This window comes from Camelus ferus, chromosome 23 (genome assembly GCF_009834535.1).
Source record: "Camelus ferus isolate YT-003-E chromosome 23, BCGSAC_Cfer_1.0, whole genome shotgun sequence".
NCBI classification, from domain to species: Eukaryota; Metazoa; Chordata; class Mammalia; order Artiodactyla; family Camelidae; genus Camelus; species Camelus ferus.
Genome location: NC_045718.1, coordinates 11,978,717 through 12,003,768, shown reverse-complemented (window position 1 = coordinate 12,003,768; position 25,052 = coordinate 11,978,717). Strand labels below are relative to the sequence as shown.

The following is a 25,052-nucleotide window of genomic DNA, read 5'->3' as shown; positions in this document are numbered from 1 at the left end:
GATGGTGCTTGCTGTGTTTGACACACACTGTGCTGCACGCACGCTGGCACCTGGGTTATTGTTGAATCAATGAGTGTTAGGAAGGAAACAAATGATAAGAAGGGGAGACGTGGTCAGTGCTCCTTTTAAAAGAAGCATGAAATAATCTTTTCTTTCTCAGTTTTCCTTTCAGCTGGGTAAACATAAATTTAGTTCCTGTTTAACATGGGCTGCTGAGATTTCCGGTCAAGATGGGTGAGTAGTAGGGCCACGAGCTCACCTCCTCCCACGGACACAACAGAGCCACAGCCGACTGCTGGACAGCCGTCAGTGAGAAAGCCCAGAACCTTCCCCAGGCCTGCCCAGGGCCTGCCTGGAGCCTGCCTGGAACCTGCCCGGGGCCTGCCTGGAGCCTGCCTGGAACCTGCCCCGGGCCTGCCTGGAGCCTGCCTGGAACCTGCCCGGGGCCTGCCTGGAGCCTGCCTGGAACCTGCCCCGGGCCTGCCTGGAGCCTGCCTGGAACCTGCCCCGGGCCTGCCTGGAGCCTGCCTGGAACCTGCCCCGGGCCTGCCTGGAGCCTGCCTGGAACCTGCCCGGGGCCTGCCTGGAGCCTGCCTGGAGCCTGCCTGGAACCTGTCCCGGGCCTGCCCGGAGCCTGCCCCGGGCCTGCCGAGAAAAATCTGCAACTGGAAGCAGAGGGAGCCATGGCAGGAGGTCGGAGAGATGTGCTCCCGATATAATCGGGCCCCGTACACCCCAGGTGGGAGACCCACAAGCTGAATAATTAAGCCGCAGAGGCCCTCCCACAGGAGTGAGAGTTCTGAGCCCCACATCAGGCTCCCCAGCCCAGGGTTCTGGCTCTGGGAGGAGACCCCAGGACATCTGGTTTTGAAGGCCAGTGGGGCTTAGCTCCAGGAGCCCCACGGGACTGTGGGAAACAGAGACTTTACTCTTACAGAGTTTACAGAGAAGCTCATGTGGACCACATCCAAGGGCAGAGGCAGTGATTTCATAGGAATATGGTCCAGGCCTGCCTGCTGGTTTTGGAGGATCTCTAGGGGACATAAGGGACGGCTGCGGCTCACCCAGGGGACATAAAAGCTGGTGGCAGACATTCCGGGAGTGTTCATCTACATGAGCTTTCCTGGAGGCTGACATCTTGGTTTGCTCATTAGCACCAAGACCTAGCACTACCCAACAGCCTGTAGGGAAGCCTCAGGCCAAACAACATAGAGGGTGGGAGCACAGCTTCACCCATCAGCAGACCTCCTGAGCCACAAAGGCCTCTAGACAGGACCCTACCCACCAGAGGTCCAGGACCAAGCTTCACCCAGCAGTGGGCAGGCACTGGCTCCTCCTGCCAGGAACCCTGCATAAGCATCTAGTCCAGCCTCATCCACCAGGGGCAGATACCAGAAATAAGAAAACAACATCGCAAAGCCTGTGAAAGGAATCCACAAAAACAGGCCAGACTCTGCCCTGGGACCGGCTGGACCCTGACCCTTGGGTGACAAGAGAGGAGTGTACTGCTGGGACACATAGGACGTCTCCCCAGAGGGCCACCTCTCCAAGGTCAAGAAACGTAACTAACTTACCTTAAAAAAAAAAAAAAAAAGACGATATGAGGCAGCAAAGGATTATCTCCCAGGCCACGACACAAGGTAAAATCCCACACGAAGAACTAAGTGATGAGGAGATAGGCCATTTATCTGAGAAAGAGTTTAAAATAATGATGGCCAAGATGTTCAGAGAACTCAAGAGGAGAACAGATGCACAGAGCAAAATTTTTAGCAAAGAGCTGGAAAATACAAAATACCATAACAGTTGAAGAATAAAATCACTGAAATGAATAACACACTAGAAGGAACCAAGAATAGACTAAATGAGGCAGAAGAACGGATCAGTGAGCTAGAAGACAGATTAGTAGAAATCACTACTGTTGAACAGAAAAAAGAAAAAAATGAAAAGAAATGAGGATAATTTAGGAGAACTCTGGGACAACATGAAGAACACTAAGATTTGCATTACAGGGGTCCCAGAAAGAGGAGAGAGAGAGAAAGGACCTGAGAAAAATTTTGGAGAGATAATCACTGAAAACGTCCCCATCTTGGGAAAGGAAACAGTCACCCAAGTCCAGGAAGCGCAGAGAGTACCACACAGGATCAACCCAAAGAGGAACACACCGAGGCACATAGTCATCAAACTGACAAAAATTAAGGATGAGGACAAAACATTAAAATCAGCAAGAGAAGAGCAACAAATAACACACAAGGGAACTCCCATAAGCTGGTTTTCCAGCAGAACTGCAAGCCACAAGGGAGTGGCACGACATTTAAAGTGATGAGGGGGGGAACTTACAACCAAGAACAGTCCCCAGCAAGGCTCTCGCTCAGATCTGCTGGAGAAATCAAAAGCTTCACAGAGAAGTTTTTGTGTGTGTATGTGTGGTTTCACAACAACTTTGTGTGTGGGGGGGGCCGGTAATTAGGTTTATTTATTTACCTACTTACTTGGTGGGAGTGCTGGGGATTGAACTCGGGACCCTGCGCCTGCTAGGCATGCACTCTGCCACTGCACTACGCCCTCCCCCTCATAACATCCTTATGAAGAACATTGCCACCGACTTAAACTATGGCTCTCACTGATTAATTTACTTTAATAAATCTCAGTTGGCTTCATGAACGGACATATTTTCTGATAGAACTACACTGTTTTCTTGTGGCAGGCTGAGCATTATTCAGGTTGTGCCCTCCTGTGGAATTAGTGTCAACACATCCCTTACTGCCATGTTGTGTTTACTGCTTCCCACAGTCCACACAGCTCCAAGCACAGGGTAGGTTTGGTACAAGAGGGGACATGTCATTCAAGGTGACGTTCCTGGCAGCCACACGCAAACTGACTGCGGACAGACAGGGCTCTGCTGTCTCCCAAACACACTTAGGGGGACCCCAGAGACTCTGAGGTCACAGTGCGAAAACCAACCAACGATAATTGAGTCAACACTGCTCTCTTGTTCTGCTGTGGAAGTGAGGACCGATTTTAGAAGGGCACGTGTCGTGTTGTCCGACAGAATTACGAATGAACCTAAGACAAATGTTTACTGTTCCAGTGTGCTTACAGAGAGTCATTTGTAAAATGCTTACAAACAGTGATTTTAAAATTTGAATTTTGGCTTTCTGAAAAATTTGCATAGCCTTACTTTTCTCATTTCATCTCAGAAAGATAAAAAGTTGGCAAAGCCTCTTGCAAATTTTCCCTTTTAAGCAGGGAAATCAGTCAGTGCTGCTGATCCTTAGCTTGTCTCCTCTGTGAGGTGAGAAGGTTGGCTCTAAAATTCTCTGAACTACAATCTACATGTTCTGTGCTTCCTGCTTTTAAAACCCTCCTGTCTGGAATGTGCTTTGGAATCACACAGGGCGGCAAGTCTAGAGGAAGCTAGGTTGGCCGGGAGTTGCTCATTATGGAAGCCAGGTGCTTGGTCCGGGGAAATTCATTACTATCTGCCCTACATTTGATGTGTTTAAAAATGTCGTGCTCCGGGGGAGGGTGCAGCTCAGAGGTAGGGCATGTGCTTAGCAGACACGAGGTCCTGGGTTCCACCCCCAGTCCTTCCATTAAATAAATAAATAAACCTAATTACCTCCCCTCATAAAAACAAAAAACTTGGAGGTGGAGCAGATAAAATAGTGCAGTCTGTAATAAAAGCACGCGTCCCACCCTTCGCCCTGTGCCCCAGTGGCGTGTCTTCAGTTACCGCTGAGCCTCTGGCTCAGATCCCGCCTGTCTGGAGTCAGGCTGACCACTTTCCTCATCAAGAGCCGGTTTCGCCCTTTCCGACTCCCTGTTGCCTGTGTCGTGCTCATGATCAGGGACACGGTCCGCTCATCCTTTATTCTCCATGTCTGCTTAGTTGCCAAGTCCTGTTCTTGCTTCAAAACACCCACATTCTCACGCTCCCCCGGACGCCCAGGACCCCACTGCCTGGAACCTGGTTATTCCAGCCGCTTCTGAAGCTGGCTGTTCTGATGCCAGGACCCGCACTCGGGGTCTCCTGTGCAGAGCAGGGGGACATTTGTGAGTATCGTTTCGCTTCTTGCCTGATGTCTCCTTGCTCAGAAGTCTTCGGCGGCCCCTGGGGACAGCAGCACCAAGTCTGAGTTCCTCTGGCATCCAGATCCTCCTCCATCCGAGGCCCCGTTACAGCTTTCTTCCCTGGCTCCCAGCCTGGACCATCTGCTCCGCTTCCCAGGATGGCACTGGACACCACTGCTGGGGGATCACACGGCTCACCCCACCTTCCGGGACACGTCCAGTACCCATCATCAACGGGGCCGTCAGGAACTGCCGTGTCCCTGGCGTGCCCCCATCACCCAGCGCCATTGAAGGGAAGCCAGGATCCGCTGATGGAAGGACAGTTAAGTTAGAGAGGGGATGTTTCAGTGGTTTTTTTTTTTCTATTTTGTTTCCTGGTGGTGTTTACAGTGGAATTACAGAGGATTTTAAGGGCTTGGAGTCAGGAAATAACAGGAAAGCGAATTCTGGAACCAGGGCAGCATTTTAGAAGTGACCAAGCTGCCGCAGTGTGGGAGGCTGAGAGCCGCATGCGACCGGCCAGGGCTGCTGCTTCGGGGAGTGGGAGGGAAGTGGGGCCGTCTGCGAATGGTTGTTACGGTTTTTCAGACATTTCACACAATTAGCTCATGACTTTCATGAATTAAAACGTGTAAAAGATGCAGAAAACTAATTGAAAATGACATTTTACATATCCGTGTGTACACGTGTGTGTCCGCAAACGTGCACACACACACACACACACACAGGTGTCTTTGGAGGAACAGCACGAAGGCAGACGTGTAGCCTGTGGGGAAAGCTGGGACACGTCCACGTCACAATACGTCCTTTTTAAATAACGGGCATATTCCATATTTACTTCTTTATGGGTAACTGGGTACTAAGTTTCCTTTCATTCCTTTAGATTTGGGGATGGAGGAGGAGTGTGGAGTTCGTGTGCTTGTAAGTAGTACTACTTCAGTGTCATGTTATGAGGAAAGACAGCACCGTGCTAGTTAAACAGGTTGTACACTTGAGCTCTCATCTGTAGATGTGGACCAGCCCACGTGGAAGTGCAATTCATTCAGGCCTCGGGGAAACCAAGGACTTCAGCTTAGTGATGTTGGAGAGCTGTTACTGCGTGGGGACGCGCTTTGGATTTCTTTTTTAATAAGAGGTCATTGTAAATGATTCAAGGGAAATTCCTATGGGTTTTAAAGAAATGCCCAGACTGCACGTGTTCTGGGCACATCAGTCCAGGACCTGGAGAACTGGTTTAGGCTCCCAGGTAAAGGAGGGCGAATGGCTTTGACTTTCCTGCCGTCTTCTCCTTGTATTCAGTGTGCACTGAGGTCATGTAGTGTGAAGGAAAAGCCAGGCTGGTCTAACAAGACAACTCACAAATCTAAGAATGTGAAAGAAAAGCTGGGCTGGGCTAACAAGATAACACACAAATCTAAGTATCCGAATACTGATCTGAGTTCTGCTGGACTAACTTGTAAATCTAGGTTAATTAGTACTGGTTTGCTGTTCATGTTTTTTTGCTAGCCAGCTCGGTTTTCAAAGAGATATCTGGCTTTGGAATGTTGGTTTGATGCCTCCCTGCCTCCACTTTTGTGATAATGATGCTGCTAAAGCTGTTCTATGCCTATTGGCCGAATACCCCAAGCTTGTACTTGACCCTATAAAACCTCACGCGCACGTCTTGGAGGTGCCCAGAGCTTCGGAGCAGAAGCCCCTCTGAGGCGTAATACATCTGAGTACTCCAACCCTCTGAGTGGTGCTTGTTTCTTGGCTGGCCTGTCGTTTCCGTAACATTTCGTCTCATGGAACTGTACACATCCTTCTAAAAAAAAATCTATACAATGGGATTTGTAGGATTTCCATTTCCTTTAGGTGTAAATGATGCTTCTGAAGCTTTTTTTTGATTAATTTCTGAGTGTGGTTTCAATCTTCGGGTCATAATATTCTCAAAGAATAAATTTTTATTAATCTACATTCTGTTTTGCAAAAATATTGCTTTTTCCAGTTTTATTCTGCAACTGAAGGACTACATACCTTTTGTGAGACTAATGAATCCAGCAGATTTATGTTTTTTAAGAAATGCAAACAAAGAATCAGAGATACGTTTATAATAACCACTTTTTCCAAAACCAAAGTATGGATGCAATCTTAGTAGATTTCTTTCGTAATACAACACATTTATAGGATCAGTCTTGCACAGGTTTGAAGTCAGTAGTGTTAGCTATACATTCATTAAATTGCCAGAAAACCATTGCAAATATTAATGTGACCGGGACTTGAGTCTACAGGTTGTGCGGTGACCTGTTATGATTTTCTAGACCTTGTGGTCCTTCATGGCTGTGAGTAATGTACACAAACGTCTTTTAGAAAAAGTCAGGCTCCTTAATCTATAAGCTTCGGACCAAGAGCTTTTGAAAGCAGAGACCATGAATCAGAGGCTTACGTTAGCTTTCACTACCAGCTTTTCTAATCTTGAAAAAATGCTAGTAACTGGAGGGTTTTAGTTCATTGCTTTAAAATTTCTAGTCTCCCATCTCCCCGCCCTGGCTCAGAAACCCCCAGCCCCTCCCCTAGCCCCTCCTCATTGGCACCAGTGCCCCAGACCCATCTGCCCGTCTGGCTTCCTCACGATTACCTCTGGTTCACATCTGAAGGACTCCGATGAGTTCATTCTTACTGGAATTTGGGGAAAGTGACTTAAACTTTTTTGCACTTTTTTTTTTCTTGAAGAAACAAATGTGGTATTTTTTAAATTTTATTTATATTTTGGTAAACAAAGTTTATTCTAGGAAGAGCAACTCACTGAGAGAGACAGCCGTTTTAAAATTTACATATATGTGCTGTTCATCGTTTCTAAGAACAGTTCAGAGCTAAATGTTTTATTTGGATACATGATAAGGTGGTGGGATTTTGTGGACCAGGAAACATGGAAGGATAAGAGCTAAGTGCATGGAAGGCCACGTACTAGGGAAATGTTCAGCTTTCCTGACAACCCAGTACAGATAAGAAAACTGAGGCGCAGAGAAGGGAATGAGGTTGCCGAGCAGGTGCAGCTTCAGGGCCTCCAAAACGTGCTGTGAGCAAGGCAGCAGATGCCCCCTGCGCGAGCTTTCGCGGCGGCCCCGGGCTGGTCCCTCGGACGACCTGCCCCCCTTGGAAGGCTGGCCAGCACCCTGAGAAGCTTGTGATGGACCCAAAGCGCCGTCTCCTTGCTGAGGACAGAGCAGACATCCAGACGTCTGTCCAGTCACGTGGCTCCGGCCCCAGAGTCATCGCAGACCTGGGGGGCCTCCTGACACCTCGGCCACCCGATCAGTGATTGTCAGGTGTCACCTCCCCCACCCTCTTCCCACGTCTCAGTCAGTTATCAAATCGCGTTGATCCTCAGCGTGTCACGTCCATTGCCTTGTTTCTGCCCCGTGTCACCGGGTTCCTCTTGGCCACACACCTGCCCCCCACCCCCGTAGCCCCGCCCTCCCCAGGCATGCGCTCTCACAATCTCCTTCCGCGAAGGGGCTTTTATCTTGAGCGTGAGCTTCGTGAGGTCTGAAGGCCTGGTTCTGAGCTCGGGTTCCATGTCCATAAATCACTGAACAGCCCCAGCCGAGGTTTCACACAAACAGGTGGGGCAGGCGGGACGGGTTCAAGTTCAGCGCCCGGTACCGAGCGGGCCAGAGCATCACCGCCCCCCCCCCCCCCCCCCCCCGGGCAGCCGCATGAGGTCAGACTCTGGGGCAGGCAGGCCGTCAAAGGTGGTGGTTTTAGGTGCGCTGAGCAGAGTCAGGGGTCGGGGAGAGGGAGGTCCGGGGTGGGGGGCAGTGAAGAGAAAGGGGAGCCCCCGCCACTGCATATTTTGTTTCTTTTTCTTTCCACTTTCTTGTTTAGCTGGCGGGGGTGGGGGCGGTAATTAGGTTTATTGATTGATTGAATGGAGGTCCTGGGGTTTGAACCCAGCACGGCCTGCGTGCTGGGCATGCGCTCTGCCGCTGAGCTACACGCCCCCTTCTCCTTCCCACCTATTTCACTTCTCCAGGAAAGCCACTCCCCTCCTGGAAAAGGAAGCAGAAAGACTCCAGCCGGAGCCGAGGGGCACAGCAGGCTGGGAAAGCTGGCGTTTCCAGAGAGCTCTGTCTGTGGGTGTGAAAGGCAGCCTCCCCTCCTTCCTCCCCAGGACGCCCGCCGGGTGGGGGGAGAGTCGGAGCACAGCCGGGAGGGCCCAGGCCAGGCCCGGCCCCCAGGCCCGGATGCTCGCCCACCTCCCGGGCAAGGCAGCCCCCCTGCCGACCGTGCGTGTTCTGATGACCCCTTGCTGGTGCCCTTAACACAAAGGGAGAATGCGTTCACCGTGTCCCCGGGGAGGGAGCTGAGTTTACGGACGAGCCTGAGGGCAGGAGTGTCAGTGCCACCCTCCAGGAACAGGCCGGGTCACCAAAGAGCCTCCCAGTTTAGGGAAATGAGCAGAAACGAGGCTAATGAAATTCAGTCTCAGGAAGCCGCACGGTCACGTGTTAAGGAGACTCCATCACGCATTTAAATGGGGGCCTTGACCGGGAGAGCCGTGAGAATAATGAGGAAAACGCCCTGGGGCAAAAAACGGCAGCCTCCAGAGCGCTGTCGCAGACAGGACTTCCCGTCCTTCCGGAGGTGGGGAGGCGCCGGCCGGCGGTCCTTCTAGTCTAAAATCCGGCTGCAGGCCTGGGCTCGCGGCTCCGCGGGGAACCTTGTGCTGCGCGGACAGCAGGAGGAGCCAGAGGGGAGGTGGCCTGGAGCTCGGGGACGTGCTGTAATATTTTACAAGGCATTTTCACCCTCTTCCCAAGCTGGGCACAAGAAGAACATACTTTGGCTCCGGCGTAACCAGTTTCAGAGAGGGGTCCTCACCAGCCTTTTTAAGCTTTCGTCCTCTTGCTGAAGCGGTACTTATCTCTACTGTGTATTTTTTGCAACTAAGCTTCTAAGTTAATTGCAGGGAGAGAGCAGGGAATTTTGTGACTCCCCTTTGCCAGGCAAAGCAGTAAAGCTGCTCGTTTCTGGTTCTCCCAAATCTCTGTCTCCGGGTCTGAATTCGTCTTTCGGGGCACAGAGGCGGGGTTTCCCAGCAACAGAAGGAAGTGGGGAGGGGAAAGATAGGGGTAGGGGGTTAAGAGGTTATACAAATTACTGTGTATAAAATAAATAAGCTACAAGGCTATATTGTACAGCACGGGGCGGTAGCCAATAGTTTATAATAATTATAAAAGGATTGTGATCTTTAAAAATTGTGAATCACTATGTTGTACACTTGAAATTTATACAAGATTGCAAATCAACTATACCTCAATTTAAAATGTATGTTCACTATGTATTGAAATATTTCTGATATGTTGGGCTAAATAAAATACGTTATTAAAATGCTACCCTTTTCTTTTTACTTTTCTTAATAGCGCCACGGTAAGATTTGAGGTTCACGTGTGGCTAGTGTTACCTTGGACGGCCTTGCTTTAGACTTTCAACCATCCAACCATCCAGGGCACAGACTGATCAACCTGAAGTGTGTTTCGCTCTCCGTTTCTCGGGAATATCGTCTCAAACTGCTCAGGCCTAATTGTTGTCAATTGTTGTGGACTTTCGAGGCCAATGAAAGGTTGTAGGACAGAGATTCAATTAATAATATTGAAGAAATGCAGCTGGGAGAAATAAAGGACTCAGTGAACAGACTCATTCTTTGGGCACTATTTCATATGAATTAAATGAAACCCATGAAGTCCATCCAAACCGACTCCCCGGCCTGGGAAAACACTGTCACCACAGAAGACAGAAAATACCGTCATTATCCATCTCTGTGTGCTGGAGGGACCCGGAACCAGTCATCCAAACAGAACACTGAACTCTTGTTGTGCCCCAGACCATCAGATCTGAAAAAAAAAAAAAAAAAAAAGAAAGAAAGAAAGAAAGAAATGCAGAACTGTTTCTGATGGTGGATTTCTTTTCTTTCCTGAGTGAGTCAGAGAACAGTCTGTGGTCTAAACCAGAAAGAAAGGAAAAAAAAAAACCAATCCTTCTGCAAACAGGCAGAGGCATGTGGAAGCGTGTGGAATTGCTCATGAAGCTGCAAGGAAGTGACCCTCCCTTTCTCTGGCTGGAAAGGCTGATGATACATAATGCTTGCAGGCCAGGTGGCCTCTAATTTGACAGCCGCCTTCTTAAAGTCACAAATAAGAGAAGCAATCGCTTGGCACAGTCTTTTTAATACTGTTTTTAAATAAGAAATAATTTACATGAACACACAAACTAAAAAGTGATTATAAAAACTAAATGTCTATCAGTTTAGATAAGTCTAGACACTCCCGGGGTTACCATTTACCAGTATCTGATTATTCAGTGATTATAAACTATTTTGGGGTTCAGATGGACAGCTGAGTGATCTCTGCATATTCAATAGCCTTCCTAAAACCATCCAATATCTCTTTTTAAACTTGTTGAGGGAGGGTACAGCTCAGTGGGAGAGCACGTGCTTAGCGTGCACGAGGACCTGGATTCAATCCCCAGTGCCTCCATTAAATAAATAGATAAACCGAGTTACCTCCCCCTCCAAAAAAAAAAAAAGTTAAAATTAAATTAAACTTGTTGAAAGTTAAGAGACACAAAACTCTTTCATCCTCCCCTTTAGAAAAACTGCTACAATTCTACTTGGAAGAGTTGGCAATGTTTTTAGCAGGATGTCAGAAATGACCTTGGGCCATGTTGGCAAAGCACAGAGGGGAAAAGGCAGCTGATCCAAGGTCAACTTGGCCTTTTTAAAAAGTTGTTCTTCCTAAGTGTGCCGCAGAGCTCCTTTATGTAGGAACAGGTTACCCGGTAGGCTGTGGGGCCCACAGCAGTCCTAAATCTTACTAATCTTCTCTGGAATGAAACCAGCAGGATTCAAAGAGAAAAGGGTGTCTGGGACATTTCCTAATCCCTGAGTCCTTTCCCTTTTCTATTAAAAAACGATTGCTAGCTTAATGTCATTGTTTCTTTTTAAATTCCTGGCAGTGTTGCTAGATGTACGCAGGGTATGTCACTGAGTGATCGTAAAGATGTCATCAGCGCATCAGAAAGCACAGGCCTGTTACAGTGCCTGCTTCTAAGACTCTTGATCTAACGTGCACTAGAGTTTAGAAAGAAAATGCAAAATGTCACAGATATTAAGCTACCTTTGTGTTAGTTTAATCCTTGTGCTAATCACAGGGCCACAGAAATTTGAGAACCAGACAGAATCTTTGTAAAAACCACAGTTCAGGGTAGTGATGCAGAACACAGGCGATGGCGCCCAATTCTTTGAGCCCTCAGCTTGGCTCTATGACTTAACAGACCGGTAATCCCAGGCGAGGTAGCCAACTGCCTGGAAACTGAGTTTCCCTCATCTACAAAACAGCAGGAATCACAATAACTGACCCTGTCTTATGGGGGGCTGGGGGGCTGGGGATTGAATGAGAGGATGTGCGTGTCCTGCATAAAGAAGGGACTTAGCAGTAATGGCTGGTTTACTGGATTACTGAATCTGGTAGCTGAGGTTCCCGGGTGAGGGAACTGCACTGGGAGCCCCGCCGCTGTCCCCACCACTGAGCTGCGACGCAGCCTGGCTCTGACGTCTCTCCTCCACTTCCGCTTTGGACTTCAAATTAATGTCCATCATCCTGTTGCAATTCTTTGTTGTGGACCCCAAAATGCAGCCGAATATAATACCTACAAAGTGGGAAAATAATATGCTCAATTCAATAATTCAAAAATTATGAAACTGGATAAATTGTAATAGATTTGTATCCTGAGACCAATAATTAGAATGAGTTAATCATTTTTAAAAATCTGAACATAATGGAAGGCTTCAAGTGGGCTTGCTTGACTGCCGAACACTTTCTACGTTTTCTTTTGGTTTGTCGCCCTCTGATGGATCAAAAAACCACTTCCTTTTATTTTCAGAATAACTGGATTATTTGGGATAGGTTTTGCTCCTGTTAGGAGCTTATCTGTTGTCAGCCTGGTTCATGTTGTGAAATTTCTAGAAAACTGTCTTTCCTGGATGGGAATCTCTGCAGAGGCTCAGATTCAGGGAGGGCAGAACATTGGCTCTCTGGCGCTGAGAAGAACACGCAAAGACACAGGAGGCGTGTTCAGAAAGGGACAGGGGGTTTGGATGGCTGAGAATAAAGTACAAGAGACTGGGGGTGACAGGCAGTGGTCAGAGACCAAGTGGAAGAGTGAGCAGCAACCCAATCACAGGGCCTTTTAAGTTATGCTTGAATCTCATTTTGTAGGTAATGGGAATTGTATTAGTTAGGATTAGGCTGCAAAAACAGGAAACTCAAATAAGTGGCTTTTAAAACATAAGGTTTATTTCTGTCTATGTAACAGAAGTCAGGAAGTAGGCAGTCCAAGGTCTGATATGGAGCTCCCTGGCATCAGGGATCCAGGCCCCTTCCAATTCCTACTCCATCCTTAGGATGTGGCCTTCATCCTCATGGTCCAAAATAGCTGCCAGAGTTCCAGCCATCATTTGCATATATCCCATTGGACATATACATCTACACGCTAATCTCAATTTTCCCAGGAAATACACTAACTGATTTCTACCTCCTAGCCAGTATTTCCATTTTGTTCCCTAGCTCCCCATTTCATTAGAAGAACAAGCAGTGAAACGAGGCTGAGGAGGTGCAGGAGACTCTGAAACTGAGGAGAGAGTTCAGAAAACACCAGGAGAGTAATTTAAAATGGGGCGGTGTCTGGTCATCTAAATGCTGCACAGAGCTCAATTCACACAAGCTTGGCAGGTTGGCTTTTATAAGAGCCAATTTTTTTTTCAGATGAGAGAGATGCTGAAGAGGGAAGGAGGGGGTGGTGCCGCAGGGAGGTCTCCGGGGAATGTGGAAGATGGATCCAGGATCCAGGTGTGGGGCTGGCCCTGAGGAGCAGCAGGGACACCTGTTGCTCCAAGGCCAAGGGAGACAAGAGCTTAAATGAAGAAAAGTTTGCAGCTGATGGTGAATGAGATCTCAGACTAAGAAAGATTACCAACAGTGTTACCTTAGATGAGAGAAGTATAGTTGGTTCTGATTTTATTCCGATTTAGGGAGGCCTTATGTTCCAGGCTATGTGTGTTCAAGTTTCATACACATGATCTATGCTAACTCACAAATATCTGAGTTAACTACGCACAGTCAAACCATATTGCAATTTAAATTTACATACAGTAATGTGCCACATTTGAAACTGTTTCATGTGCATTTCACATGCATTACCTAATTTGATTTTTCTAGCTATTACTGATGTATCATCTCTTCAATTTACAGGTCAAGAAACCAAGAGTCAGGGAGGTAAAAGTAATCAGAGTGGCAAGCAGGTTTGATGACTTCAGATCCCCAAAGGAGCTATTGTTTAATGAGTCAAACATGAAAACAGGTTTGAACAATTGGGCATTTAAAAGAGCTGCTGCATTAGCAGTAAGGAAGGACTCTCTCCACCTGAGCTGGAGGGCAGAGCCCGGACGTCGTATGCGTGTGGTAGGGGGCGTCCTGGACTACAGGCCACCCAAGCTCGCGATGAAAGGAGGTTCACCCTGGCTGCTCACCCTTCAACCTCGTGTGGCTGAATCTGCATTTTCTAGATTCCTTTTTCTTCAATCAAAAAGTACAAAAGAGCTCAGTTCTAAGAAAGTTCTAATCAAATTGAAGCAAAATGGAGGTTAGGACTGCTCCCCCTTGGAGATAGTTTTTTCTTGCTCTCTCCTGATTTTTCATACAGTCCAGTGAGTCCAGTACAAAAGGACTCCCCATTTCATCTCGTGGTTATTTCTGGGGATTAAATCGTAATCCTCAGCCTTCATAAAGTCAGCTGCATCATTACCATCACTGACAGCCTATCAAATGCATGATCGCAGCCCCTCAGCGCTGGCCGTGAACAGGACTTTGCCACATTTTGGAGGTGTTATTAGGCGATGCAGTTGAGTGGGTTACATTAACTGAGTGTAACCCCATGCCCGGCTCTAAGCTGAGCACTTTGCATTCGCTGACTTAATCCTCATGACAGCCCTAGCATGCGCAGTCCCCAGATGAGGAAGCTGGGGTCCCCAGGAGTGACTTCTGCTGTGGGTCAGCTGTGGGCAGGATTTCAAGAAAGACGCACCATCTTGGTGTAATACATAAAAGAATAAGAGATACTGCTTTGGGGAAGACCCCTGGTTCTCCTTGCTTGCTGCAAGTAATAAATCCTTCCTTCACACACACACACACACACACACACGACAGAAATCCCTCTTTTGTAACCTGGAGGTGGCTCACAGACAGCCCGTGATTCTGTGCAGTATTATTCCTTTGGCTGGAATTAAATTGGGAGTTTCTAACAGAAAGAATGAGAAGAGGGAAGTGTGGCTGGTGCTCTAAGAAGGTCCTCTTGAGAGTTCTGTGTGGGGCCTAGGGAGACAGGGAGGCAGACAAGGCCTGGCTCCATCTAGGGCTCAGAGTCTGGGGCAGGGTCTGGTCTTTAGGCCATGCACTGTCTGGTTCTAGTTAATTGGTAATTGTAACTTTAATTTGTAATTTTTTAAACAATTAATTTGTAAATTTAATTTAATGACCCTTAATTGTTGTAATAGAATTATTTTTCCTTATTAAAAAAAATTCTTTTCTTTGCCGAAGACACTGGGGATTGGACCCAGGCCCTCATGCATGCCAAGCATGCGCTCTGACCAGGGAGCTCGCCTCCTCCCAACTCCTGCGGTTCCATGGTTTCCCTCATTTTGAACCATTTAAAACATTCTCTCAGGGTTGGCCATTGGGAGTTTTTTCCAGTTGGGGGTGAGGGGGCAGGGGCTGCATGCTTTTTGGTTTCCACTGAAATATTTTCCAAGAATAAATTTTTGTAGTGCAGTTACTAGGTCAAAGAATATGAGTATCTTCATGGCTCTTCCAATACAGTATCATGTTGCTTTCTAGGCGGACTTGCTATTTACTCAACAAATATTTGCCAAGTGTTTTTTCTATATCAGGGCTTACACTAAGCAGGCGGGGTCCACTATGAAAGGGTGGGGTCCCTGCCCTCGAGAAGCTCATCCATTTCTGTCACTAGAAATGTGTACTTTAAATTTTGATGCAACATCACCAGCACCAAAACTAAAAAGCATTTTTTTTGCTTGTACCTAATTTATTTTTTCACTTGCATTTAATGGCTGGATTTTCCATTCTATATTTTTCTGAATTATTTTTGTGTGTATTTTGTCCATTTTTATATTTTATTTATTTTATTCTTCTATTTGTAACTTTATTTTCCTTGTGTAATTGAAAGAGATCTTTGCATTTTCTGTCACATTTAGTGTATTTTTCTAGTTATTTACTACATTTTAGTTTTTTTGGGGGGTAATTAGGTTTACTTATTTTTAGAATTGGTACTGGGGATTGAACCCAGGACCTTCTGTATGCTAAGCATGTGCTCTACCACTTGAGCTATACCCTCCCTCCGCTACATTGTAGACATTTTGAACTATACATGTGTTTAAATTATTTATGTATTTTGAGTTTGTCAGTCTTTTCTTGCCATATTTTCTTTTGCTTCTAGACTTGATTATTTTCCCATAGATCTGATACATTCTTTTTTCTGATGGTTTCTCTATAATTTAACTTTAATATTTTTAGAGTGATTTTTAACAGTGAGTTTTCGCACGAGTATTTTATCATCCATTCAGTTTTTCCATCCAGTTAGAGTCAGTTCTGGTTTCCCTTTCCATCCCATTGAATACATTTCCATTAGCTGCCTTTTTGCTGTTTAAAAAGTAAAGCTGCTTTATAATATCTGCTTGAGTAGAGTCCCTCTCACTGACCTGATTTTTTTCAGCATGTATTATTATTATCATTTTTTCATGTTTCAAAATCTTACTGGAATATTTTTAGAAACTGAGTGATACTTGACGATGCGCGCTTTGGAATATACTTAACACCACTTGCTAGTTGCTGATTTTTTGAACTTTAAGTCTAAACCTCAGTCCCTCATCTGTACTGGGGATCATATTAACATGTACCTCGTAAGACTTTCAAGATTAAATGAAAAAATTCCATGTAAGGCATTTAGCACCCTTCCCAACTCCGGGTTTTGCACAAGAAATACTGGAAAAGGGTGAATGTGGTTAACTTGGGGGCAAACAGCCACTTCCGCACCAAGAAGTCCTGGAGGTAAGGCGGTAAGGTGGACGACTGCTGGTTTCATCCTGAGGCTGGACAAGCGCGTCGCTGTCGCTCTCCTGGATCCAGCACACCTGAGAGGCGCCGGGGATGCTCCGCGCCCGCAGCCCGGGAGGGCGGGGCCCGTTGCCTAGGAGACGCGAGCGCGGGTCGGGGCTCGGATCCGCAAGACCGGCGGCGCGCTTCCGGGAGGACGTGCGTGCGCGGCGCCCGGCAGCCAATCAGAGGGCGGGGCGCGCATTCAAACCGCGGGCCGGCGGCAGAGGCGTGAGCGGCGCGGGGCGGCCTGGGGGCTACGAGGTGGGGCCTGCGGGGCCGGGGGCGGAGCGCCGGTGCGGGGGTGGGAGCGGGGAGAGCGGCTCGGGAGTCGGGGCGGGGCGGGGCCCCGAGGAGGGACAGGTCCCCGCGGAGGGGCAGGGGCGGTGAGTCTGTGTGGGGGTGTGTGTGCTCTCCAGGGAAGGCGGGGTCCCCGAGGAGGGGTTCCTGGAGGAGGGCCGGGGGTCCCCGAGGAGGGCTGGGGGCGGCGGGACCCGGGCCTCGCTCTCCGCGCGCGTTGACCCCTCCGGGCGGCCGGCCGGCCTTAGGGGCGGGTCGCGGTCCGGGCCCCGAGGTGACCGCTGGGAACACGTCGCCGCGTCTGCGCCCTCTTCCCTCGGGTCTGACCGCGACCGCCGGAACAAGCAGCCGTCTCTCTCCGCGTGAGTAGCTGACGGCTTTCAGCTGCGGAGCAGGTGCCAGGGATCTTTTCTTGCCCTTTTATTTCCACAATGGGAAGGTTGCTTACTTTTAGTGGAAGGGTTGCCGGGAGATGCTTAGATCCTGGCGAAGTTTTTGGTAATGGTTGTTACTGATTTAGAACTTTAAAAGGCTTACCTTTTAAAATGAACCTCGATTATTTTGTTCCTTCAGAGCAATAATCTCTGGTGTCGACTTTAAAAATACAGTAGCCACTTAATTATATTATCAAAAAGAGTTTAGGTGGGACTAGCAGAGGACTGCAGTTCAGGACCAACTGGAGGAGAATGGGCGGCTCAGAACAGAAGAGGGGCGTCCCTGGATGGGCACCTCCCAGATACTGTGGGCTGGGTCCAGACGCCTGCAGTAAAGCTAGACACATGAATTTTGTTTCCCAGCGCATATAAAAGTTTTATGTTTATGTTATATTGTAGCCTATTGAGTGTGCAGTAGCGTTATGTCTGAAAACAATGTATATACCTTAATTTAAAATACTGTCTGATAAAAATGCTGACAATTATCTGAGCCTTCAGCGTGTCATAGTAATAACATCAAAGACCACGGATCACAGATCGCCGTAATGAGAAGAATACTAATGAAAAAGTCTGAAATATTTTGAAAATTGCCAAAATATGACACAGACATGAAGGGAGCAAATGCTGCTGGAAACTGGCACTGACTGACTTGCTGATGCAGGGCGCCCAGGGACCTTCAATTTGTGAGAAACGCGGTGTCTGTGAGGGGCAGTAAAGCAGAGGTCTGTGTGGAGAAAAGGAGAGAACTGCATGGAAATTCAGTGGAGGAGAGGGACCGTTGGGGTGGTGGCGACCTCCAGGTTACCGGGTGCGTATTTCCTCATTGGCTGAGCCGTTGCCAGGCGAGGAGGAACTCCTCCTTCCTCTTTGCCCTAGTATGTGAGGCAGGTTCTTCCCAGAGTCTGTAAAAAATGACAAGACATAAAACATGAGTGCTCAGTGTGGGGCCTCCCGGCTCCGTTTTAAATGAGTTTTCCTTTATTTACTTTCACAAGGAAATAGTTTGATCAGGTGTCACTTTACAAGTTAGAATCAGGTATGCAAGTTTCAAGACTTGTTTACATCAACATAACCAGTTTGAGAGAGAGCCGACTGGGAGCCCGCCCTCTTAGCTGTCACTGCGGTTCTCGTTTCTTTAAAACATTACTGCTGGGTAGGTATTGTTGACACGCATTTGCATGTGTACCTGTCTCCCTGCTGTCTGCCTGCTAGAGGGCCGGCTGTCTACTTAACTAATGTTCCGTAACTGTTCTCAGCACAAGCGATTACTTACAGTGTGTTTCAAGTTTACTGTCTGAGGTTCTTATGTGGGAACAGTCTGCCTTGTGGCGCCTCTCAAACTCCCGTCCACGAGGCGTTGCTGTGTGTAGCGTGTGTTCCCAGGTGTCACGGAGATGCTCCGCTGCCACCTTTGGCCTCCCTGCTCGGGCGTCCGTGAGTCCCCATCCTTGCTGTGAGTACCCATCCTGCTCCCCAGCTGGAGGTGCTTAAAAAGGGCTGCTGATGAGTACTCCTTTCATTTCTCGCTGTGTTAAAATACACGTGAAGTTTACCATCTTACCCACTTTCAAGTGTACATCCTTAAAATATATTCGTGTGTTGTGCAGTCATCACTACCACCCACCCCCAAAGCTCTTGTCATCTCGTAAATCTAACTCTGCAGCTGATAAACAGTGACTGTCCAGGTCCCCCCGACCCCCAGCCCCTGGCAGCCGCCGTTGTGCTTTCTGTCTGTATGATTTTACCTGCTGAGTACCCCAGATATGGGGACTCATCTCTCATTTGTCTTTTTGTGGCCGGCTTATTTCACCTAGCATAATGTCGTCAGGGTTCATCCGTACTGTGGCATATTGCAGAATTTCTTTACTTTTTAAGGCTGACTAATCCCATCGTGGGACTGTCCCTCATTTTGATAAGCCCTGCATTGGTCATGGACACTGGGATTGCTTCCCTGTTTTAGCTGTTGTGAATAATGCTGCTATGAACATGGGGTACAAATATCTCTTTGAGACCTTTCTTTCAATCTTTGGGGCATGTACCTAGCAGTGGAATTGCTATGTCATATGGTAATTTTAATTTTTTGAGAAAACATCCATACTGTTTTCCATAGTGGCCACACCATTTTACCTTCCCACCAACAGTACACCAATGTCTTCACGTCCTTGTCAGCACTTGTTCTCTGTTTGCTTTTTTTTTTATAGTAGCCATGCTGATGGATGTCTCATGGTGGTTTTGATTTTTATTTGCCTCATGATTAGTGACATTGAGCATCTTTTTACGTGCTTATTGGCCATTCTGCGTCTTCTTTGATATGTGCTTTTTATATCTTTTAAGTCTCTTGGCACCTTTGGTCTGATATGAGGGTCACCTGTGCACTACTTCTAGGCTAAAGAAATGAAAATGTCTTTGAAATCCGCAGCCCCCATCAGTGGGCCTGGCATGTAGTGGGAGCCCGGTACGTCCTTGCTGGGTGACGGCTGTAAGCTCTTTAGGTCAGAGACCTGTCTGAGCACCTCGGGAGCAGTATCTGACTTGGAGAGCGCCCTACCCTCATATATTCCTCTGGGAAGTTTCTGTCACAGTGGAAGTTTCTCATATTTTTAAAGCCTGTTTGTAGTCTGTGCAATCTAAATTTATTTATTTATTTTAGCAGATAATTTTGGAACCTGATGCATAAGAAATGGCCGGAAGTCAAGTGAACATCCAGATAAGAGCTTAAAGTTTCTCCAAAAACATCCTTTCTACAGACACCGTGCTACCACGATGTCCGTACACACCGCGTGTGACCGGAGCGCGGGCGGTGACCTGGGGCTCCCTGCCGCCCCAGGGAGGCCGGCTCTGAGCATTGTCGCCCGCAGCCGCCAGCTGCAGCCGGAGTCGGAAACGTCAGCACCTGAGGACGGGGCTGCGCTGCTGAGACCTGTGGGGAAAGCCGGAGGCATCGACAGCACTTACGTAATTTATGCCTGTGAAAAACCAGAAGGTGATCCCCTCCCGCCTCACCCTGCGGGCAGACTGACACTTCAGAGGAGAGTCACAAGGAGCAAAGACTCCTCCTTGCTGGGGGGCGAGCGGGGAGGCGTGGCTGAGAAAACAGCAGAGCCACGGCTGATGCCACAGCGTTGCACTGAAGCAGATGCTGTGGAAAAGCAGGAAACAACAGAAAGTAACCATTCTTCGCCAGAAACTAGTATAAATTGGAAAGTTGTAAATAACGATAAAACCTTTTTTGTTGCACCTTCTGTACCTCCAGCTGCAGACCCAAAAGACGCTGAGGTGCAGGCTGCTGAAAAAAACCAAGGAACATTTCCTGCCCTCAGTGGGGCGGGCGAAGGCGTTGCCCTTGGGTCCTCGAGTGACAGAGCCCCCGTTGGTTCCCGGGGTCAGACAGAAGCTGTTAGATCAGGGCGCTCGGCCACAAGACCTGTTCAGAGCAAGCTGGATGTGAGAGCGTCAGAAACAGGAAACTTATATCTCAGGAGTGCTGGGAAGGATGTGGCGAAACTTTCAAATAAATGTGAAAGCTTGGAAAAAAGAACGCCCTCGAAGAGCCTTATAGAACACAGGTGCACACCGAAGCGAGGCCTGCCTCAGCTTAAGAGCCCGGCCGCATTAGTGCCGAGAAGCCGAGTGCCCAGCCTTCAGGTTAAACAGATGCCCAAAAGTTCTCTGCTCGCAAGTAAGAGGGAAAGGTTGCAAGAAAGTACGTTCCTCCTCGAAGAGGAGCCTGCGCTTCGGAAAACCTCTGCAGAAACAGACCCCTTAAAAGTGGAGAACAGCCAGGTGACAGTGGCGGTCCGAGTCAGGCCTTTCAGCAGCAGGTGCGTCACCCCTGTTTAACCCCGGGCCCAGCGAGTGGCATGGGGTGTGTCTGGTCCCTCTGCCTGGAAGGTCAGCGTGTTGGTGCATCTTCAACCTTGGTGATGTTTTAACAGAGAGAACTCCTAGGTTTGGTTGTAGTATGTTGATTATTTTTGATGACTGGCTGGAAACTTAAAAAAATCACAGTCATCACATTGTGCAAATGTAAATTTCTCTAGGTATATTGCTTTTAAGAAGTCTGAATGAGTTAAGTGCCTAACGCAGTCTGCTTTCAAATCTGTAATGCACAGCGAGATCTTCTAACTTTCCCTTAAAAATGCCGTAGCAGGTCCCTCGTTCCCCAAGATGTCCTTCCAAAACCCAGTCTGGAGTGGTGGCCATCCTCATCGTCCCTGATACGCAGTGGTTATCAGTGCACTCATTTATAATGTCAGATTTTTATGGCAGAAAAGTGTCTCCAATAGTGCTTGTGGGTGAGACCGTCACAGGTTGTGGGTAGAGGGCTGAGAGAGAGGGGCACGCAGGCTGTGAATATGGCATCTTTACATAATTTAAGAGATGACTGGAAAACGTCACAGTCAGTACGTTGAATCTGTTGTGACTTAGTGAGTGGCAGGAGGGCACGGTGACCACTGCCGTGCAGAGGGGCCTCCGGTTTGATCTGAAGGGCCAGCAGTCACACTGTGCTGGAAGCCTTTTAGTGGGATGTGGGGTTGGTGATGAGGGGAGAGACCTCAGCAGGGGAACTAACCGAAGAGCCCCAGGCTGCGGCGGGAAGAGCGGAGCCCAGGACCTGACTGCCCGGGAGGACCACGGGCTGATCCCAGACTCCCGGGGAGGGGCACTTGTCACACAGATGAGGAAGGTGGTTTCCATGGTAAATTTTGATCTAACGCAGAGTTGGGGGCAAAAAGAGGGCTCTGGGGCCAGACACGACTGACAGTGTTTTTCTGCAGATCTCGAGCACGTGGAAGAGTTCCTCCTCAGTCTGAGATGGGAGGAGGGTGGACGTGAAGGCCCACGGTTTTAGGGGAGATGGTCTGGGGTGGGGGGTGCTGCGGATGAGCAGAAATATAACCAGTGGCCAGAAGACACTTAGATTCAAACTTGTGACTAACCGAGTTTGTTGAAATTGCTTCTGTGTTTCTTGCCAGCTTTATGTGGTTTTGCACCTCTAAAATTTCTTTATATTAAAATAAGTTTCTGGGTTTGAACTGCAGAGACGGGTGGATTACAGTAGGCAGGATGGGGATCGGGGAGTCAAGAGAAAAAGGGAAAAATGGAAGATCCTCTAAAAGTTGGGTGGATTTTCTGGACAAGGACTCGGGAAGTCTGTTTCCCCCGGAGTGGTGGCTCGGGAGCTACAGGGGGTGTATTTTGGAAACCTGTTGTGGTTGTTTGCTGGTCTGCATTTTCCACACGAAAGGAGAGAGTCGTCCCGCCTGGGCGGACTGTTATGCATGAGACGGGAGCCAGTTTGAGGCCATTTTTCTGTTCTGTGGGGATAATACTCTGTAAGTAATGACAGCCATTTGGTGTTTTTCTCTGTGCTGCTTTTGAAGAGAGACGACTGAAAGGTCCCCCCAGGTGGTCTTCATGAACGGGGACGAAGTCGCCGTGGAGCACCCGGGCCTGCGACAGGTCTACAGTTTCGTTTACGACCTTGCCTTCTGGTCTGTTGACAAGCGTCACCCCGGCTTCGCCAGCCAGACGGCCGTGTACGCGGCGCTGGCGGCCCCGCTCCTGCAGCAGGCCTTCCAGGGCTACAACACCTGCCTCTTCGCCTACGGGCAGACCGGCTCCGGGAAGTCGTACACGTGCGTTTCAGTGTCAACGTGATCATCCAGACATGTTCAAAGCTTCTCGTGAGAAGCAGCACAGTTTGAGAGAAAGAATGTAGATTTGAAACCGCGCAGCTCTGGGCTCAAACCTCGACCATTTTACATGCAGGTTCTGATAACTCGGGCAAGTTCCTTAATCTCTGGGCTTCTGTTTGCGCCGGAAATTGTTTATCTTGTAAGCATCATTGGCCCCATTTTACTGTAAATTATATTTCTTATGTAAACCGAAGCCCAGAGAAGGTATTTTGGAAGGATTGTTGTGCGAGTTATAAGTAAGTCACTCCGTCGTGGTCTGGTGGTGGTGCCTGTCCTAGAAGGAAGCAGTCTCATTTGATAGCAGCTGACTTTACCGAGTTCTCACTCTGCCCCAGTCACTGCCCTAAAGGCTCTGTTTCTACTTTTCCACAGCGACCCCCCCGCCCCGAATCAGATAGCTCTGTTTATTCCCATTTCACAGAAGAGGGGATTGAGGCTCCCAGTATTGGTCCAGTATCTTGTCCAAGGTCACAGAGCTCATAGGGGTGAAGCCAAGATTTGAACTCGGGCGGATTTGGCTCCAGAGCCCAGGTTCTACCCATGAGCTCTCTTCAGCTTGCCCTCCACCCTCTCCCCACCCCAATTCCCCAAAAAGAATTTGAAAACTGAATTAGTTTGACTTCTCCCCATTCATAATGTATTTTCCAGGATGATGGGGTTTAGTGAAGAACCAGGAATCATTCCAAGATTTTGTGAAGACCTTTTTGCTCAAGTGGCCAAAAAACAAACCCAAGAGGTATGTTCTCATCGTATCTGCAGACCTTCCTATCAGAATAGAAAAGTCAAGTTAGAACCAGAGTCATGGCCACTAAGGAAACACTCAGCAGGAGGTGCTCTGACTTTTGGGTCATCTCCGTGGGACAGTGGTCTGGAGACGGGGTCCAGTTCAGAATCAGTCCTCCCGGTGGCAGAGATGGAAGGTGGTCTTTGCCGCTCCTCCAGCTCCACCTGCTTTATTACCTGGTGGTTGTGCGGGGCTCACAGTGCGCCCAGGCCTTTAGATGGGCGGGCAGGTGTGCAGACCCCTCAGGACAGCAGGGTCAGCGTGGGATGGCGGTGCGGCGGGGAGAGGAGCTGCGGCCTGAACCCAGACTCAGGGTCCCCGCCGAGCGAGCAGGCTTCCCTGCGTCTGTGTCCCGAGCAGCCCACTTGGTCCTTCACGCACTCAGCAGGTGTTTACTGAGCCTGCTGTGGGCCAGGCGGCCTGTTGGACCAGCCTTCCCCAGTTTGCTGGAGCCTAAGAGTCACCAGGAATGTATGGGGGCAGGTGTGTGCGTGTATGTACACTTGCTAAAAATCTGGAGATCCTGATTCAGTCAGTTTGGGGGATAGCCTGGGAATTTATAAATTCCATACCTCTCCTCTGGTAATTCTTATGATAAGAGAAATTGGGGAAATACAGGAGGGTGGAGTTAGAAGGCCCAGACCCTGTAGTTAAGAGAGTAATGGAGAAACTGCCAGTACACAGCCAAGTGCAATCACGAGCCACTAAATCAAGTCTGGTAAATACTACGTTAGGATGGGAGCCGTGTGCTGGGAGAACGGGGCGGGGGCGGGGGGAGGTGGGGTTCCTCAGGGAGGGAGCATCGGAGCTCGTTTTGAAGGAACGTAACAGTTATTAGCTTGTGAAGCAGGGAGCAGCATGTGCCAAGATTTGAAAGCAGAAAAGTGGGGAGCCCTGGGAGATCTGTGAATTGTTTGCTTTGAGCCTGGAATTGGAGAGCAGAGGGTGACGAGGGGGAAGCTGGAGAGGCAGGACTCTGCGCTGGGGGTGGGGACGGCTGTGTGGGACTCGGGGTGGGGAAGGAGCACGACCAGGTTTGTTCTCTGACAAGAAGGTGCTCTGGCCGCTGTGCGGGGAGCAGCTGCGGGGAGAGCCGGGGTCAGAGACTGGCCTGGGGGGGCCTGTGAGCTGCGGGGGCGGGGGGCGGGGGGCGCCGGGTGGGGGCTGACACATCAGGGGCCTTAGTCCGTAGGGGATGGAGGTGGAGGCCGAGGGAAGGGGCTCAGGGCTCGCTGGCGGTGGGTGAGGCCCCGAGAGGGCGCTGAGCCCCATCTGTCAGGCGGGCGGGCGCGGGCGCACTGTCTGACTCTGGCCTTCTCTTTCGACAGCCTCTCTCCTCAAGTGCTGAGGTGGAAGGTCGGAGGAGAGGGGGGACAGACAGAAACGGCCGCCTCTGGGTGCAGAGTCTGGGTGTAGAGCAGCCCGGAGGCGGAGGAAGCCTGGGGAGAGGAGGGTCCCCTGGTGGCTTCCCGGGGCCGGGGCGCCCGGGTTTGTGCGGAGCGACTGCCCGCGGGAGGAGTGGGGCGTGACGGTTAGGGGCCTGGGCTTTGGAGACAGG

The 25,052-nt window shown here is 49.1% G+C and overlaps 1 protein-coding gene and 1 long non-coding RNA gene across 7 annotated transcripts in view; both read left to right on the top strand.

Moving 5' to 3' along the window:
- The first annotated feature begins 8,704 nt into the window (after positions 1-8,704).
- LOC116659359 lies at positions 8,705-10,260 on the top strand. Its single transcript, XR_004314718.1, has 2 exons — positions 8,705-8,969; positions 9,477-10,260. It is a non-coding gene; the product is annotated as an uncharacterized LOC116659359 (long non-coding RNA).
- A 6,210-nt stretch (positions 10,261-16,470) lies between these two features.
- Positions 16,471-25,052, top strand: part of KIF14 (kinesin family member 14) — a 46,049-nt gene continuing 37,467 nt past the window's right edge. For 2 of the 6 annotated variants that reach the window (XR_004314717.1, XM_032466831.1), the window contains exons 1-4: positions 16,496-16,541; positions 19,662-20,832; positions 22,396-22,650; positions 23,359-23,446. Coding sequence is in view for 5 of the 6 variants with exons in the window: in XM_032466831.1 (XP_032322722.1) it covers positions 19,775-20,832; positions 22,396-22,650; positions 23,359-23,446 (1,401 nt within the window). In the remaining variant the exon portion in view is untranslated. Of the gene's footprint in view, positions 16,542-16,712; positions 16,973-19,661; positions 20,833-22,395; positions 22,651-23,358; positions 23,447-25,052 lie in introns of those variants that run through there. The other 4 variants (XM_032466832.1, XM_032466835.1, XM_032466833.1 and 1 more) reach the window with 4 other exon arrangements.